The 17,266-nt window shown below is 43.5% G+C and overlaps 1 protein-coding gene across 9 annotated transcripts in view; it reads left to right on the top strand.

Annotated features, from left to right (window-relative positions):
* The first annotated feature begins 791 nt into the window (after window positions 1–791).
* Window positions 792–17,266, top strand: part of SLC35E3 (solute carrier family 35 member E3) — a 26,840-nt gene continuing 10,365 nt past the window's right edge. For 4 of the 9 annotated variants that reach the window (XR_012380725.1, XR_012380724.1, XR_012380723.1 and 1 more), the window contains exons 1-3: window positions 792–1,422; window positions 2,296–2,406; window positions 6,622–6,780. Coding sequence is in view for 4 of the 9 variants with exons in the window: in XM_073900683.1 (XP_073756784.1) it covers window positions 1,021–1,422; window positions 2,296–2,406; window positions 3,403–3,462; window positions 6,622–6,780; window positions 10,456–10,538; window positions 14,816–15,002 (1,002 nt within the window). In the remaining 5 variants the exon portion in view is untranslated. Of the gene's footprint in view, window positions 1,423–2,295; window positions 2,407–3,402; window positions 3,463–6,621; window positions 6,781–10,455; window positions 12,464–14,815; window positions 16,860–17,266 lie in introns of those variants that run through there. The other 5 variants (XM_073900683.1, XR_012380721.1, XM_025882672.2 and 2 more) reach the window with 5 other exon arrangements.

Raw genomic sequence — 17,266 nt, 5'->3', positions numbered from 1 at the left:
AAAACCCAAATGCATGGTTTTTACAATAATAAAATATGGTAGATCACTATACACAACTCTAACCAAGTATTAGGACATTTAAGTTAAACGGACACTTTTCTAGAACAATTAAAAGGCCCAACATGGGGCGCCTGGGTGGCTCAGTCGTTAAGCATCTGCCTTCGGCTCAGGTCATGATCTCAGGGTCCTGGGATCGAGTCCCACATCGGGCTCCTTGCTCCGCAGGAAGCCTGCTTCTCCCTCTCCCACTCCCCCTGCTTGTGTTCCTGCTCTCGCTGTCTCTCTCTCTGTCAAATAAATAAATAAAATCTTTAAAAAAAAAAAAATAAAAGGCCCAACATGATTCAAAAAGAAGAAAATCTAAATAGTGTACTAACAATGATGAGTATGAGAGTTCATCATACTATTTTGCTTATTTTGATTTTTAAAATAAAGTGTTTAAAAATACGCTTTCAAGAAGTAATGCTTTCCCCTCTCTAGTGATGACTACATTTGCTCAGCATCTGTCCCATACATAAAACTGGCCAATAGCGTCTGCACTCCAGCAGCCTGAGAGCAGCCGTCTGGCATGTGAGTCATCTGACACAAAGGAAATGTCCAACATCAAAAGAGGAGTCCCAGATGGACCCCACCAGAGCCTGGGTTAGGCGACCAAGGAGGTGGGGGACCGAGGATGCAGTTTTTCCTCACGCAGAGTCCAACGCGCCTGCGCAGGGTATACACTGCTCCACCCACAGCTCGGGGGCGGAAGCACTGGCGCCCCGAGCCACGTGGTCGCGGGCGGAGGGGGGCGGGGCTCGCGGGACGTGCTGCCGCGTCGGCACCAGCTGAATGGGCGGCGGCGGAGCATGTGTGTGCCGCTGAGGCTGCCGCTCGCCCGGGACGCGGAGAGTGCATGCCTCTCCCGGGCCAGACGGTGAAGCCGGAGAGGACGTGGAGGCAGCGGCGGAGGGGAAGAGCGGCGGGAGACAGGCTGGGCATCCCTCTCGGGGGCTGGAGGGCCCCGGCTTGGCGGGGGTTATGGCATCGCTTGCGGACCGAATGCGAGGCAACGGGCGCATCGCCGCTGGGCTCCTGCTCAACCTACTGGTGTCCATCTGCATCGTGTTCCTCAACAAATGGATCTATGTGCACCACGGCTTCCCTAACATGAGCCTGACCCTGGTGCACTTCGTGGTCACCTGGCTGGGCTTGTACATCTGCCAGAAGCTGGACATCTTTGCCCCCAAAAGTCTACCGCCTTCCAAACTCCTCCTCCTGGCCCTCAGCTTCTGCGGCTTCGTAGTCTTCACCAATCTCTCTCTGCAGAACAACACCATAGGCACCTATCAGCTGGCCAAGGCTATGACCACGCCGGTCATCATAGTCATCCAGACCCTCTGCTACAAGAAAACCTTCTCTACCAAAATACAGCTCACGCTGGTGAGTAGCTTCAGCTTCGCGAGGCACACCTTTAACAATCCACCTCCTGGACCGTCTTTCTCCCCGGGAAATTTGAATGTTTAACCTTGCGCCACGCTCTTTCCCCATCATCTTGAAATCCACAAATGAGTCATCTGTGACCATGTGAACCTCAGGCTTATTTGGGAGAGATGAAAAAAGTCATCTTGGCACTCTGTCGGGCTCCTAGCCCAGGAAGAGTGTGCTTGTGTGAGTTTTCGTAACTACTGTTTGATGGAAATCCTTAAATGCTGTGATTGGTAAGAAAAGAAAGCTGTATTGTGTTACGCAATTCAGTGTATCAGAATATCTGCAAAATCTCAAACTGAAAAGCGGCCCTCCTTTGACGCAGGGGAATCAAATCATGTAAACGTTAAAGGTTCAGCATAAAATATGTCTCCGAATATGTCTGCAGCGACATACTGCAGAAGTTTCTGTGTCTTTAAATAAAAGGAGATGATAATTTTAGCACTTAATGATTTACAGTATTTAAATTCTTAATGCTTTTGTTATACGTTCATGCTTACATGTTGTTTAGACACTAATTGGGGGGGCCCATTTACTCCTCTGTGCTTGCAGGTCGTATGTATTTGTTGCAAATTTAAATGCATTGATTCATTATTTTACCCAGAATTTTAAGTAGAATCAAATATGAACATAAATATAGAATTAACATATTTCACTTTGAGGAAATCGGTTTGTTTTCTCAAATGGAAAAAAAAAAATCCATTTATAGAGGTTCACTGTTTCCCAGTGATGTTTTTATGATTAACCTTGTAAGACAACATGAAAGGAATACTAAGTTTATGTCTCATGAATTTAATCTAAACAACATTTGCCTCTTTTTCTTTACAGATTCCTATAACTTTAGGTGTAATCCTAAATTCTTATTACGATGTGAAGTTTAATTTCCTTGGAATGGTGTTTGCCGCTCTTGGTGTTTTAGTTACATCCCTTTATCAAGTGGTTGGTAATTTTTTTTTCTTTATATGCCTTTTTAGCAGATTTCATAAATTTTGAAGCTGTATCCCAAGGTTTAGAAAATACAGTATAGAGACAATAGGCTGTTGGGAAGAAAGCATAATTGCATAAATTGTCTGATTCAAGGTGAAGAGAAGAAAGGAGACAGAGAAACTTGGGTGTATGATGCTCCAAATACCTCCCTACCTGTTGTAAGTGTATAATCCCCATGCTCAACAATTTGATTTTGGGGGGATACTATAGCATTACCTGAGAAATCTTAACAAAATGAGTAGTAAGACTTTGTACTTGAAACTGAGAGCTTTGGTTAAATTTATGATTACTCTTTAATTACAAGATTACTGTGAAGGAATGAGTACCTTTCCAAAATTGGAACAGGGAAGGAAAACTTCAGATTTATAAATCTTTGCCTCAAAAAATATGCTGCTGTTACAACTTGTATGTCAGCTTCCAGTGATTTGTGTGCATCCGTATTTTCTAGCAATGGGTATTTCACTTCTGGTACTGTCGTAGCACGGTGCCTTGCCTACAGCAGGTACTCATTAAAAATTTGTGCATGGATCCACTTACTTCATTACCATAAAATCTCAACAAGTGTGGTTTTTGTTTCTTACGTAGTGGGGAAAAATAACTTGGTGTAGGGTGCAGTGAAACAGTATTTTCTCTATACTGAAAACCTTGGACTGGAAATTCTGGGTGTGCCTGCATGGGGAGTCAGAGCCGCAATGTGTAACCAATTTTCTTTTTTCACAAATATCTGCTGGTTATAAACTAAGGCATTCTTGTTCTGCATGCTATAACTTTAAGAATACAGCCTTACATCTGAAACTTTCTAGTACTGATCATTTCAGAAACATTGTTATATAAACATTGTGGGGCTGTGGGAAGAAGCAGTGTAAATAAGAGACCAGTGTCGTGAAAGGACGGAGCACCCACTCAGTGCTGTCATTTGGCTCTAAGATATTCTGTCTTTCACTACAGAGAGGAATGAGAGCAAGCTCAGCCTTGTGCTTTAAGAAGATTGTACTTAGATGTACTTCAGTGAGTTTAAATTTTGTTACTAGATACAGTAAGTGAACATTCCTGTTTGTCTTTTTTTGTTAAAGACCTTTTTTCTTTTTTTTTTTTTTTGGCCCAGGAGGGATTAACTGTTTATTAAGCATCAGAATTTCTTGTATTCCTTATGCATAATTTCAACTCCACATATTCACTGTCCTTGCCAATATGACCATTTTTTGTTTCCACAAGTCTCAAAATTGCTGTAGATTAGAATCAAAGGATTGTGTATCCCTCAGGTACATATTTGAAATGGGATTGCCTAAGGAATGGTTGTGGACAAACTAATAGGCAGAGCTTTCTATTATTAAAAAATAGTAAAAGTACTGTTAAGGAATTAGGTATATTCCCCAAAAGTTCATTTTTTTAAAAAAGTTGTATTTTCCCATTGTATCCAGCTATAATTTCTAAGTTATTTCTTCTTATACTGCTAGGGCATTAAAAGGAGTTAAAAGATGAGTGATCAGGTATTAGCTTTAGTTGTGGAAAGACGGTTGACTCCCTTATTCATTCGTTCAGCAGACATTCCTTCAGCTTGATGCTCGGCCTTGAAGATCCAAAGATGAAAAGCAGCTAAAATCCAGCGCTGTAGAGACACTAGCTGTAGTACATTAGCTGTAGACAGTCAGTCACAAGCAGTGTAGCCGAGGGTATGAGGAAAGTTCTGAGGAACACCGGGGAGGAAGTGGCAGTTCTTCAAGGGGGTAATGAGGTAAGACTTTATGGAAAAGTTGACAATTTAAATGGAGGGGCCCACAGGAGTTTGCTTAGCAGAGAAATCCAGCAGAGGTCTTTCTTTGCAAAGATGTGTGACAGTACGGAGCATTTTTGGAGAACTTGATGTATTTGGTGAGACTGTAGTTGCATCGTGGGAGGCTGAGGCTTACGGGTGGGTGAGACCAGATGGCACATGCTAAGGAAGTGTGCCCTTTATCCTGCAGGCTCCAGGAAAGGGGTTTAGATAGGGGAGTGGCTTGATCGGTCTCTGTGTTTCAGCAAATTAACTCTGGTGGCACATGGTGGGTGAAGGCTCTCCACAGTTCAAGGGGAAGACAAGGAAGGCACTGAACAAAACAGTGATAGAGGCCAGAAACTTTTTGGAGAAGGAATTAGCGGGACTGGACCGAATGTAGAATGAGAAAAGTAAGGCCTCCCATCCTTGGGGGAGATTAGGTCTTTAATTATGGGAGCAACAGTAAGTAAGTACTGAGTTGGTTTTAGAACAGTCCCTGCAGATTGTGTAAGTGAAGGCGGCCGGTAAGCTGTTGACATTTGGGGATTAAGGATGCCCTGAGAACGGAGGTCAGAGCTGGAGATGTCTTCAGGTGTAAGTGAGATCAGTCAGGGAGATAAAAGAAAAAGGCCAGACATCTACCTTAAAAATAGTAAATGAAGGAAGACGTGAGTGAGGAAACAGTGCAGACCAGAAGTCAAGTTCCCCCAGGAGAAATTTGCCGGGCCTGCAGAGAGCCCCGTCAGGCAGAGCACAGAGGGGTGACCTGTGGAGGTGACGGTGCCCTTTGGGAGAGCAGTTGCATTTAGAGTGATGGCGGGCAGAAGCACAGAGGGGAAGTGGAGGCCCTGAGAAGAGCCACCGTTCCAGGAGGCTGTGCGGCAGGCACGCAGCCGCTTGGGCAGGCTGCTAAAGAAACCGAGGGCCTGGCCTCCACACTCTGCATCCGTTTTTGCTCCCTGCGCCCCCCCCCCCCCAGGAGCAGGCCATGGGAGAATCGATTCTTTGTCCTTCATACTCACAGAAGCCTCTCAGTGAAGGCTGGCGGGAGTATGTTTCAAATTTCCTGCTTTTCTGCTTTTGTCCTGGTGAATTTCTGTAGCGTAGCCTTCAAGTTTATAGAACAGGATACCCAGATCTACAGGAAAAAGAATTATGTAGGAGCAGTTATTCAAAAGCCTGGCTGTTCTTGCCAGATCTTATTCAAGCAGCCCTGTCAGGCTTTCTTTAAAGCCTTCTTTTTAGTCATATTTGCGAAACATTTTGAGGACTGATGGGATTTGAGGTTTTGAGGTGTTGGTTCTCCTGGATGACATAGTCTTTTATTTTTTTGAATCTTTTTAAAAGATTTTATTTATTTTAGAAAAAGAGAGAGCATGAGTGAGGGGGAGGAGCAGAGAGAGAGACATAAGCCAGCTCTGCACTGAGTGTGGAGCCCATCTCAGGCTCGATCCCACGCCCCTGAGATCATGACCTGAGCCGAAATCAAGGGTTGGACGCTTAACTGACTGAGCCACCCAGGCACCCTCTGAATGATGTAGTCTTTTTTTTTTTTTTTAAGATCTTATTTATTTATTTGACAGAGAGCACAAGCAGGGGGAGTGGAAGGCAGGCAGAGAGAGAAGCAGGCTTACTGCAGAGCAGGGAGCCTGATGTGGGACTTGATCCCAGGACCCTGAGATCACGTCCTGAGCCAAAGGTAGATGCTTCACTGACTGAGCCACCCTGGCACCCCTGAATGATACAGTCTTTTAAAAGGATTTGCGATTATTTAATTTCTTCAAGTGTATTGGATTACCCACAGAAAAATCATCCACAAAGAAGAAAATTCCTTCTGCCATTGATTGGGGTTTTCTAACGCGAATGAAAAGGCCTCACATACTTTTCTAGCCACCCACATTGGCAGCCAGGGTAGCTGAGGTTCCTGTCAATCCCTAATTAGTCTGCCCCGCTCACCCCCTACTTCTTTTTGGGGGGGGCAGTTTTAGAAAGAAATGAAGTCTAGCACTGCATCTCTGTTCCTGCTTATCACCTAAATTTCCATTCTTGTCTCCTTTCCCCAAGATCTCTGATACTCATGGGCCCCTGTGTGAATTCATTGACTTGCTCATTTACTAGGGTCGGCAGGGAAGAGAGGATATTTTTTCTCCTTCTTTATAACTGAGAAGAAAATAGATTGTCATACACTGAATTTGTAAAGCTCCTTTCATCCAAGGTGCTTAAAGGACATTTGTATACATTAATGATCTTTTTTTTCTAATTGATCTTTGGAGTCTTGTAGAATAATTAGGCATTTCCTCTTCCCCCAGCCCTGCCCTAAGTTCCCATCCCTGTGACTAGAGTCGCATCTTTTGTTTACTAGGTGATGGTATTTTTTCCCTACCTTACGTGTTTTGTCTCCTGATTTTCAGTGGGTAGGAGCCAAACAGCATGAATTGCAAGTGAACTCGATGCAGCTGTTGTACTACCAGGCCCCAATGTCCTCCGCCATGTTGCTGGTCGCCGTGCCCATCTTTGAGCCAGTGTTTGGAGAAGGAGGAATATTTGGCCCCTGGTCAGTGTCCGCATTGGTAAGTTCTGATTGTTTTGCTAAGAAACAAGAGAATCATCCCTCTGCGATTAGTGCAGTTTTTAGTTTTCCACACACAATCTCACACCCTCACACTTAATCTTCATAATCACCCTTGAAGGGAGGCAAGCGAAGGATTATTTTTCAGATGAAGAGACTGAGATGAAGCGTGTGTGTGTCTGTGTGTCTGTAATTTTATAGACATGGAATCATGTCATATATGCTGTTTTTATCATGGATTCCTTTTCCCCAGCCCTGCTCCCCACACACATTCAACATTTCATTTCCCCATCTCTGCCCTTGGAGGTAAGTGATGTTAACATTCCAGTGCATGTTCTTCCATATTTTTCTCTGGGCTATCCATACCCACATAAACAATACACACACACACACACACACACGTATATACATAAATTAAACATTTGTTTCTTTTACAAAAGTGGAATAACAAATAATTTTCTGCATCTTGCTTTTCTCGCTTCATATCTCATGAACATCTCTTCAGAGCATTCTGTTCAGTGTCCATATAATAGATCCAGTTCTTGACCCCTGTGAACAGTGTTGCAGTAAGCATCCTTATACATATGTCTTTAGGAACTGGTACTTTTTTTCTTTTGGAATAGAGTCCTAAGAGTAGAATTGCCAGATCAAAGGGAAGTGTACTTTGGGGACATTTTAAGTTAGAAAGTATAATCCCCTCCTTAGGGAAGGAATTTCTGCTTCCTGCAACTTTAACCTTTGGAACACAGTCCGTAGAAAAGGCTTGTTTGTTGGTGGTGTTAATTTATCAAACCTACATAGCCCTTACTCTATTCCAAGAACTACTCTAACACTTTGCGAATGTTAACTTATTTAATCCTCATAACAACTTTATTAGGTGGATACTATTGTTACCCTTATATTTATGATATAGGATGAGGAAACTGAGGGACAGAGTTAAGTAGCTAACTCAAGATCCCACAGCCGGTAAGCAGACCCAGAGCCTGAGTCCAAGCATGCTGGCTCCAAAACTCTTTTTTTTTTAAAGATTTTTTAAATTTATTTATTTGACAGATAGCAAGAGCAGGAACACAAGCAGGGGGAGTGGGAGAGGGAGAAGCAGGCTCCCCGCTGAGCAGGGAGCCCGATGCGGGGCTTGATCCCAGGACCCTGGGATCATGACCTGAGCTGAAGGTGGACGCTTCACAACTGAGCCACCCAGGCGCCCCTCCAAACCCATATTCTTAAGTACTCTGCTCTACTGCCTGTGAACAGAATGCTAGTGGTTTCAAATTCAGATACTTTGCATATAACCTTTTTTCCACAGTAGAAATCACTTGTCCATCTCTCAGATAATATTTTCTCTTGATTTTACAAAAGTTGTAGTCATCTTGGTTAGCTGGTCTTCAAACTCTTGCAGCACAGATACCTTAAACCAGGAGGTTTAAACTCGCAGGAGGGTGCTTTGTGCGATAGGCCCCCTGACAGATTCGAAGAAGAGAAAAGCAGCCCCCAAAAGTCAGAGGAACTAAGAACATAGCAGTGTGAGTCCACTGAATAAGAACAAGGCGCCTTCGTTCCTTAATGTCCCTAGAGGGCATTGTTGCCTCAAAGTAGAGCATGTAATTGTGTTTTCAGTGACCAGCCAAGTCATCAAGAAGTACGTGTGTAACATTCTGTCAACTCAATAAAATTAACAATGGTATATTTCTAGAAACAGTTTTTTAAGTCTTTAATGAACAAGGTTCTCTTAGTTGAAAGTATAACGGACCTCACTGTTGTAAGACGAGTGAGGTATTACTGTTTTTACCTAAATAGGACACAAGCCCAGCTCCTTCAGTCTTCCTGTGACCTCGGTGATCTAAAAGTTGATAAAAGCCTCAGGGGACAGAATGTATCTTCAAATAGGACATATTTTCTTTATTTTTTAAATTTTTATTTCTTTAAAATTCTTTACTCTTTTTTTTTTTTTTTAAGATTTTATTTATTTACTTGAGAGAGAGAGAGCACGAGCAGGGGGAGAGGGAGAAGCAGGCTCCCCTCTGAGCAGGGAGCCCGATGCGGGGCTCCGTCCCAGGACCCTGGGATCATGACCTGAGCCGAAGGCAGACGCTTAACCGACTGAGCCACCCAGGCGCCCCAGGACATATTTTCTTTTGAATTTATATTTCTTAAGTATCCCAGGCTCCTGGGATCGAATCCTGCATCGGGCTCTGCGTGGGAGGCCTGCTTCTCCCTCTGCCGCTCCCCCTACTTGTGCTCAGTCTCTCTGTCAAATAAATAAAAATCTTAAAAAAAAAAAAAAGTATGTAAAGGTCAATGTGGCATCTCCTATAGGTCAAAAGTGTCTCCTTACTAATTAAAGGCCTATTTATGAAAAAAATTTAAATCTCTTAATAATTCAAATCATAACTGATATTTTAACTAAGGTCTCTTATTTTAGAAGTAGAAAATGACTTTATAACTTTTTAACTACAGCAGTGGGAAAGATTTGGGCAGATGTGCTATGTGCACCTAGGGGTTTTTTTGTCCCCCGTCCTCAGCCAGGCCGGTTTCTTCACATCCCACTCACATGTCCTGTGCTTTCTTGCCGCCATGCTTTGGCCCCTACTGTTCCATCTGCTTGGAATCCTATCCCTTGTTCTTTCTCTAATCTGTACGTACATTCAAGTTCCAAACACTCCCTCCCTCCCCAAGCCCCAAATGATGTCTCCTGCGTAGAGATTCATAAAAAACCTGTTGTGTGTTTGCCTGTTCATGAGGCAGCACTCAAGACTCTTTTATCTATTTCCTGAGCTCACTGTCTTTCATGTGGCTAAGAGGTAGCCTAGCAGAGTGGGTTAGACACATGGCCTCCAGAACCAGGCTGCCCTGGGCTTAAATCTCAGCCTTACCACTTACTACTGTGTGATCTAAGGCAAGTTGCTTTTCCTCTCTCTGTTCGTCTGTAAAAAGGGATAATATTTTACTACCTCATGGGTGTTTGCGAGGATTAAACAAGTTAGTATATGTAGAACATTTAGGACAGCTGTTGTCATGTAATAAGTACTGTGTAAGTGCAAGCTATGATTATCATGATTTTTATGAACCATCATGATTTTATGAACCACTTGAGGAACCACTTGAGGAGTGGTTCCTAAGCTCTTTGAGGATAAGACCCTATTCTGTTCCTCAGAAGGTATGGCCTAGCTTTATAGATATCCAATGAATGCCCATTGACTTAATTTAAATAAGAATAAATATGAGCAACTAATAGAAAAACATCTGGAAGGATACGTGCAAAGGTATTAACAGTGGTGGGTGGTTAGGATTATAGAAAGTCCTTACATTCTTTTTGCTTGTTTTTATTTTCTGATTTTTCTATATGGAACATGTATTACTTTTATAATTAGAAATTATTACAAAATAATTTTTCTTCAGATGGGTAAGAAAAATGAACCTGGAAATTCACATTCAGGCAGGATGTTATTGGAGAATTTTCCATTGCATATTGTAGACAAAATTACATTTCTGCATATTATCCATTCTGCTATTTTACCCTCAATTCTTGCTGTCTCTCAAATGGATTCTTTTAAAACTCTTGTTCTTAATGGTGGTTATTTAAGTTTTTAGAAATGCCTAATGAAATGGATTTTTACTTGATGACTATAAGGATCGCAGCTGCTTTACATTCATGATTCTTTGGGTTTATTTGTAGCTTATGGTGCTGCTCTCTGGAGGAATAGCTTTCATGGTGAACTTATCGATTTATTGGATCATTGGGAACACGTCACCAGTCACGTATCCTTTTCCTAGTAACTCACAAATGCATAGTCTTTTACATTTTCCCAAACTCTGTCAATTCATTTCCTTCTGGAGTCTTGCGCTTACAATTACGTGGCCTACATTGAGTAGCTAGACTTGTTTTCAGTCTTTTCCTGTATCTTTCCACACTAGACTCTATGGAAACTTACAGAAAGGTGAGCCAGGGAAATGGGTTAGTTTTCTGTCTCACGAAGACTTTTTTATTTTCTTATGCGGTAAGTGACCTTTTTCCCTTATCAAAATCAACATAGAACACCAAGCCTGGTACATAGTTGAATTAAATAAGTACTTGTTGAGTGGATAACGGAGTGGACGCCACGGTTTTTAGTCATTTTGCAGTCCCTATAGTAATAAAGTACCGGTACAGCCAGTCCAAAAACAAAGGGTAACTTCGGACCATTGACATCTGACTTTTGAACATGTTTCTGTGCGTATTTGGGTACGGGTGCGTCTGTATTTCTCAGTATTACTTCCAATCAGGAAATGAAATCAGGCCTTAGAGGTCTGAATCATTTTTAACATTTTGCTTGTCATTCTGTTTCTCTTCTCGTTTCACTCCATCTCTACTCTTAAGCAAAGGCAAAGAAGGATTTCCCCAAATCAGAGAGGTAGTTTAGAAACATTGAATCCAAGTGTGCTGATTTATTTAAATGAGTGAGCACTGAGATGTCAGCAAAGTAAAAAAGCAGCCTGTTTGCCAACTATCAATAAATATCAACAACAGTTATAATAAAAGTAATTTTTCTAAAAAAACCCCAACACTTAATAAATGTTTATTTTGCACCAGGCACGTTGGAAAGAAACACTTCGGGTATATTAGGCATCAGACTCTCAAAGCAGCTCCGTGAGGTAAATTCTATCACTGTATTTTGCAGAGCAGGAAGCAGAGGTGCAGAGAGGTTAAGTAACACGCTTACGGTCCTATAGCTGAGAAGTGTGGTGTCCAGATTTGAACCCACACGTTCTAGTCCCAGACCTTTTACACCACGCTGCCGAATCAAGGCATCCAGTGATGTGCCCTGATTAAGAACATTCGTTCAACAAATATTCATTGAACCCCCACTATAAACCATGCATTGACTTAATAGGTGCTTACATGATGAGTATCTACCATATGTTGGGCCCTGGAGATACAGTAGTGAGCAAAAATGCTTGCTCTCCCAGGTTTCAATTCTGGTGAGGGAGACTATAAACAAGAAAAAAATTGAAGTATACATATACAGTGTGAGGTAGTGTGAAGTGCCAAGGAGAAAAAGGAAAGCAGGAAAGAGGACCTGAAATGTTGGCGGCTGGGTTGAAACTTTAGAGGGGGCAGTCAGGAAGGCTACTTCTGCGTGAAGACCTGGTGGAAAAGAAGTCGCCCCATGCAGATTGGGATGAAGAGCGTTCCCTGCAGAGGGAGCAGCGGGGAGGCCCTGATGAGCACCCAGGAGGCCTCATGGTCGCAGCAGGGAGATGACAGGTGGAGAATAGTAAGGCTCTGAGCGGAACAGGGCGCCGGGCTGAGCAGAGCTTGTACCTGAGTGAGATGGGAAGCCGTTGGCACTTGGGGCGGGGAAATGACGTGGTTTTACCTATGTCCTAATGGGATCACTCTGGGCTACTGAGTTGAGAGTAGACTGAAGCAGGGTGTTTCAGCCTCAGTGCTGTTGACCTTGTGGGTTGGACAGTTCTCGTTTGCAGAGGCCGGTCCTGTGCACCGTAGGATGTTTAACAGCATCCTGGCTTCTACCCACTAGATGCCAGTAGCGCCCCTTTTTCCCGGTTACGACGGCCAGAAAGGTGTCCAGACGTTTTTGGTGACAAAATCAGCCCAGTTGAGAAGCACTGCACTACAAGAGGCAAGAGAAGAAGGGACCCTGGAGAAAGGATGGTGGTTTGGTACCAGGATTGGAGCCTGGGTATGTTTTCAGGTAGCACCAATGGGCTTTGCTGACAAGTCGGATGTGGAGAATAGGAGAGGAAACAGGTTGGCTCACGTGGCTTGGGCCTGAGCGCCTGGTAGGACGGCACTGCCATCAGCTGACATAGGACAGCCCGAAGGAAGTTTCGGGCTGGGGAGTTGGGGGGAGAACAAGCCTGAGAGTTCAGGGTTGGGGTCTCAGCCACAGCTCCTCCAGGGACAGTCGGGTGTCCTGTGTAGATGCTGTTTAAAGCGGTGAGTCTGGTGCAGGTCACCGAGCAAACAAGTAGAAGAAGAAGAGCCGCCCAGAGATTGGGTCCTGGGTCACGTCGGTGTTGGCTGCTGCAGAGCTGAGGGGAGCTGGCAGCGGAGGCCGAGGAGGGACGGCCGAGGAAGGGGAAGGAAGGCGTACAGGCCCACCGGGTGAGGAGGAAGGGGGTCAGCCAGGTTGAATGCCACTGACAGGTCACATCCAGGAAGGCTGGGAATTGAGGAGGGGGCTCGGGAAGGTGGAGGGCGCCCGTGTTCTGACAAGAGCTTTCTGAGTGTCGAGGGGAAAGCCTGACTGGAGCAGAGAGGGGAATTGGAGATACCAGGTATAGACCGTTCCTTTTGCATTGAATTTAATGTGTATGTATTTTTTTTTACCTCACTGAAGAATTTTCTTTAAATTTGCCTTCCCTCTCGTATAACCACCTTCCACAGATCATGAACTACTTAAAAAGAGAGGCTGAGGAGTAAAGAAACACTGAAATGTTAGAACCAGTGCGCTTTGAGATAGTTCACCGTGGGAAATGAAGCCTGTCTTCTAATGGGTAGAATTAACATCCTGGGGAAGGGCCTCTGTCTCTCGGGAAATCCTGTGTAGTGGGTCAGGCGAGCGCAGGTCCCCTGGTGACATGGCTGGCACTCTCCTGCCCTGAAGGAGCTGGCGGAGGCCAGAGCCAGAGGCCAGAGCCGGAGGCTTGCGGTCAGCCGGCCCCAGGTGTGCGCACCCAGCCTGGCCCGCAGCCACCGCTCTCCTCTGCCATGAGTCAGGGCTGGTGGCATCTGCAGTGTCGGGCTGCCCCAAGCCCCTGGCAGGTATTTGTTATGCATAAATACTGCTCTTGACAATGGCCGACACACGTGGTGCTTGCGGCGGGCTAAAAACTTCGTATCTATTAGCCTAGTTAATCCTGTGATGTAGCTTGTATCGATTTCCAGTGTACAGACAGGGAAGCTGAGGCACAGAGTGGTAGCTCTTTCTTTTCTTTCTTTTTTTTTTTTTAGATTTTTAAAAAAATTTATTCAACAGAGTGAGCGCTAGAGAGCACAAGCAGGGGGAGCAGCAGGCTCTCCACTGAGCAGGGAGCCCCGATGGGGGACTCGATCCCAGGACCCTGGGATCATGACCTGAGCCGAAGGCAGACACTTAACGACTGAGCCACCCAGGCGCCCCGTGGTAGCTGTTTCTAACAGCATTATTGGAAGAGTAGCTGCATACTCTGAAAACATAGGGAAGTCCTAATTTATATGGAAAAGCACATATGTAAAATATGGAAATAATTGTTAAAGGCATGCTGTGTGTTTAGTTTGTTATTTTTAAGCACAGTGATTTGGAAACCCCGAGTCCAGCAGCACGTTACTGCTGGCCACACACCAGACTGGAACCTGGACTTGGAGTTGAATAGGCCCGTCCACGTTTGGACTCCCAACTCTGCCGCTTCCAAACTCTGTGATCGAAGTTACTTGAAATCCTTGAGCCCCAACGGTTATGGGATGGGAAGAGTGATATTGCAGCGAGGGTAAATGTCATGCTTAATGACATGGGGTGACACACGCATGTAACATAGCGCCTAGCATATCACTGATGCTCAGTCTCACTCCCTCCCCTTGCCCCGTTTCCCTCCCAAACTGAGGCATACTGGATGCATTTACCTTGAGTCTGCTGTCTGGTGCCACACACTTCTCCCTCATTGCCAAGGGAGGTTTATTAGAAATAGCACTATAAAACATGATCATAAATTGCTGGGCAAAATAGCTTCTCTGTACCTTGTTCTGAGTTCCTTCTCCAACCTTATAGCATAGCCCCTTTGCTCTTCTCTGGAGAGAGTCGAGATAGTTGAGGCAGTCTCCTGTCACTATTGCTGAAGCCTACTGAGAAAACTAGGATCGACCCAGACCTAAGTTCTTGTTTCTTATATGGGGGAGGGGGGGCGCGCGATTCAGTCTGTGCTTCCTGCAGTTCTTCCAGCCACGGGAAGGCTTTGCGTGCGTGCGTGCGTGTGCGTGTGTGTGTGTGTGTGTGTGTGTGTGAATATCACAATCTAACTTGTTGGTTTTGTTGATCCTTAGCCAAAAAACTCAGCTATAACATGTTTGGACACTTCAAGTTCTGCATTACTTTATTTGGAGGATATGTTTTATTTAAGGATCCATTGTCAATTAATCAGGGTCTTGGCATGTTATGCACGTTATTTGGCATTCTCGCCTATACCCATTTGAAACTCAGTGAACAGGAAGGAAGTAAGAGTAAACTGGTACAGCGTCCATAATTGGGTTTTGGTGGAGAAAAGAAAGCCACCTCAAGAAGATAAAAAAGTGTTAATTCGGTGTGCAAGTTACTTTCAAAGAGGAAGAAAACATTATATTGCAAAATTCATTGAGTGATGGTTTGCAAGAAGTAGCACAAAGGATATTTTATTCATAAATAGGACTTTCTCTTTTAGAGTACCTCTAAGACCACAGCTCCAGCTTCTTTTCAAAGATTGATTATATGAAGTCTCTAGGATGGTTTGATTATGCCAAATAAAATACGTGAAACTTCCTGCTTATTTCACTTACAGAAATGAAATTATCAGTCATAGAAAGCAAAGTGTAGGAGAGAAGACCCTAAGAGAAAATCCAAATCTAAAAGTACCATATTTCCAGTAGAAAATTGATATAAGAAGTTACACATTATCCAGAAAACTACGGTTGCTATAGGTGTTCTCTTGTTTCTGAGCTCTCAGTGATCTCTAGAAACTGTATGTGACACTGAAAAACAAAATGGCTCCATGTTTAAATGGCCCAAAGAGGAGACTATGGATGGAACTGAGCAGGTGTCTTATCCCGTTCTGTTGGCCTCGTTGAGCATTTCATGTTGGTCATTTCTTATTACCACCTCCCTGCTGTCACCCCCTGCCTCCCACGTTGGAGGCAGGCCTGGAGCTTTCTTTGGCACTAAAGGCTTTGTAGTGAACTCTCTTTCTATGGTGGCTGAGGAAGATTTTCATGCAGCAAGTCAGGGCAAATACTATCCAAACATTAAGCAGAAACTTGGTGAAAATATGAGGAAGAGAAGTAGAAAAATAGTCAATATTTAACCAGTTCCATTAGTTTTTAAAGGATTTAAAAATTTTTTAGTTTTAAAGGATTTTAAATTTTTAAAAATTAGGTTACAAGGGAAATACAGGGTTTCCACTTAAGGAAATGTAGTGTCACACATTTCCTTGCAAAATGTGTTTCTGCCTTCCAGCTTCTTGATAGTTGAGCATTAAAAGCTGTTGTTGATAACTTCTCACAATAAATTGACTGAGACAGTCCCTCTTGTAATAAATCTTTTAAAAATATTACATATAAACTTTAAATGAAAAAACAGCTCTTAAGAGGACAAAGAGCCACATATAAAAAATATACATTTTAGGGTTTTTTTTTTTCCTGGCCTGTTTGAAATGAAAAGCCTCACTGAAAATGTTTTGACAGAATTTCAATCTATCGGTCAGGTATCAGGTGACCAGTGTGTGTGATTTTCTGTTTTTGTTTTAAATATTCTTTGGTTCTCAGTTTCTAAAGATATTTTTTCTTGTGCTAAGAATTATGAAGCAGTCTGTCTTACCAGATGAGCCTCAGGCATTATGTTTGTCTAAGAAATGTTCTCTGTGTGTGTTTAACATATAATTATTTCCCCAAAGCTGGAGAAAAGTATTTCTGTTCAGTGAGGATTATGTGACTTCTGCACATGGACAGCTGAGTTGATTTGTGCTATGTGGAAATTCTTTTTAACTGTAAATACTTGGGAGGTATAATCAATGTTGGGGCGGGTTATAATAAATGACTGCTGTCAATAGGAATGCAATAAAAAGATTGGAGCAAGATAGGGTAAGGGTATGTGTATATAGAAGTGAATAAAATATGTACTGGAACTGGAGTCTGATCGACATTTTTTGTCTTGAAGATGATCTTCCCACTGAAAAGGAAATCCCTGGGGGAAATGACCAGGCCCAACCACAGAAACAAACCAGAAACAGTGCTGTGGATGAACACCCACTGTCCTTTTGTTACAGATGTAACTGTACTGGTTTTTAATTCTATGTTAAATGGCCGAACTTCAGTTTTTATCTGTTACAAATAAAGAGAACCTGATATTTTTACTTTCATGTTGTGTCAGAACTTTTTAGAGCCAGTGAAAGAAGGATAGCATCTGTGTGTATTTGCAGTGGTAGTGCTGGTCTGACCAGCTCCCAAAAGTGTAGAATCTAATAAAACAAAATTGTGTTATTTTAAAATAACACAGGGGCACCTGGCTGGCTCAGTCAGTAGAACATGCGACTCTTGATTTGGGGGTTCTGGGTTCGAGCCCCATGTTGGATGCAGAGATTACTTAAAAAAATAAAATCTTTGGGGTGCCTTCGTGGCTCAGTTGGTTAAGTGTCTGCCTTCGGCTCAGATCATGATCCCAGGGTCCTGGGATCGAGTCCTGCGTCGGGCTCCCTGCTCAGCAGAGAGCCTGCTTCTCCCTCTGCCTTCTGCCCCCCCTGCTTGTGCTCTCTCTCCCTGA

The sequence above is a fragment of the Callorhinus ursinus genome, unplaced genomic scaffold, assembly GCF_003265705.2.
Source record: "Callorhinus ursinus isolate GAN/ISIS: 27379988/994484 unplaced genomic scaffold, GSC_fseal_2.0 scaffold14, whole genome shotgun sequence".
Taxonomy (NCBI): domain Eukaryota; kingdom Metazoa; phylum Chordata; class Mammalia; order Carnivora; family Otariidae; genus Callorhinus; species Callorhinus ursinus.
Note: the sequence above shows the minus strand (reverse complement) of the source record. Positions and strands in the feature narration are given on the sequence as shown.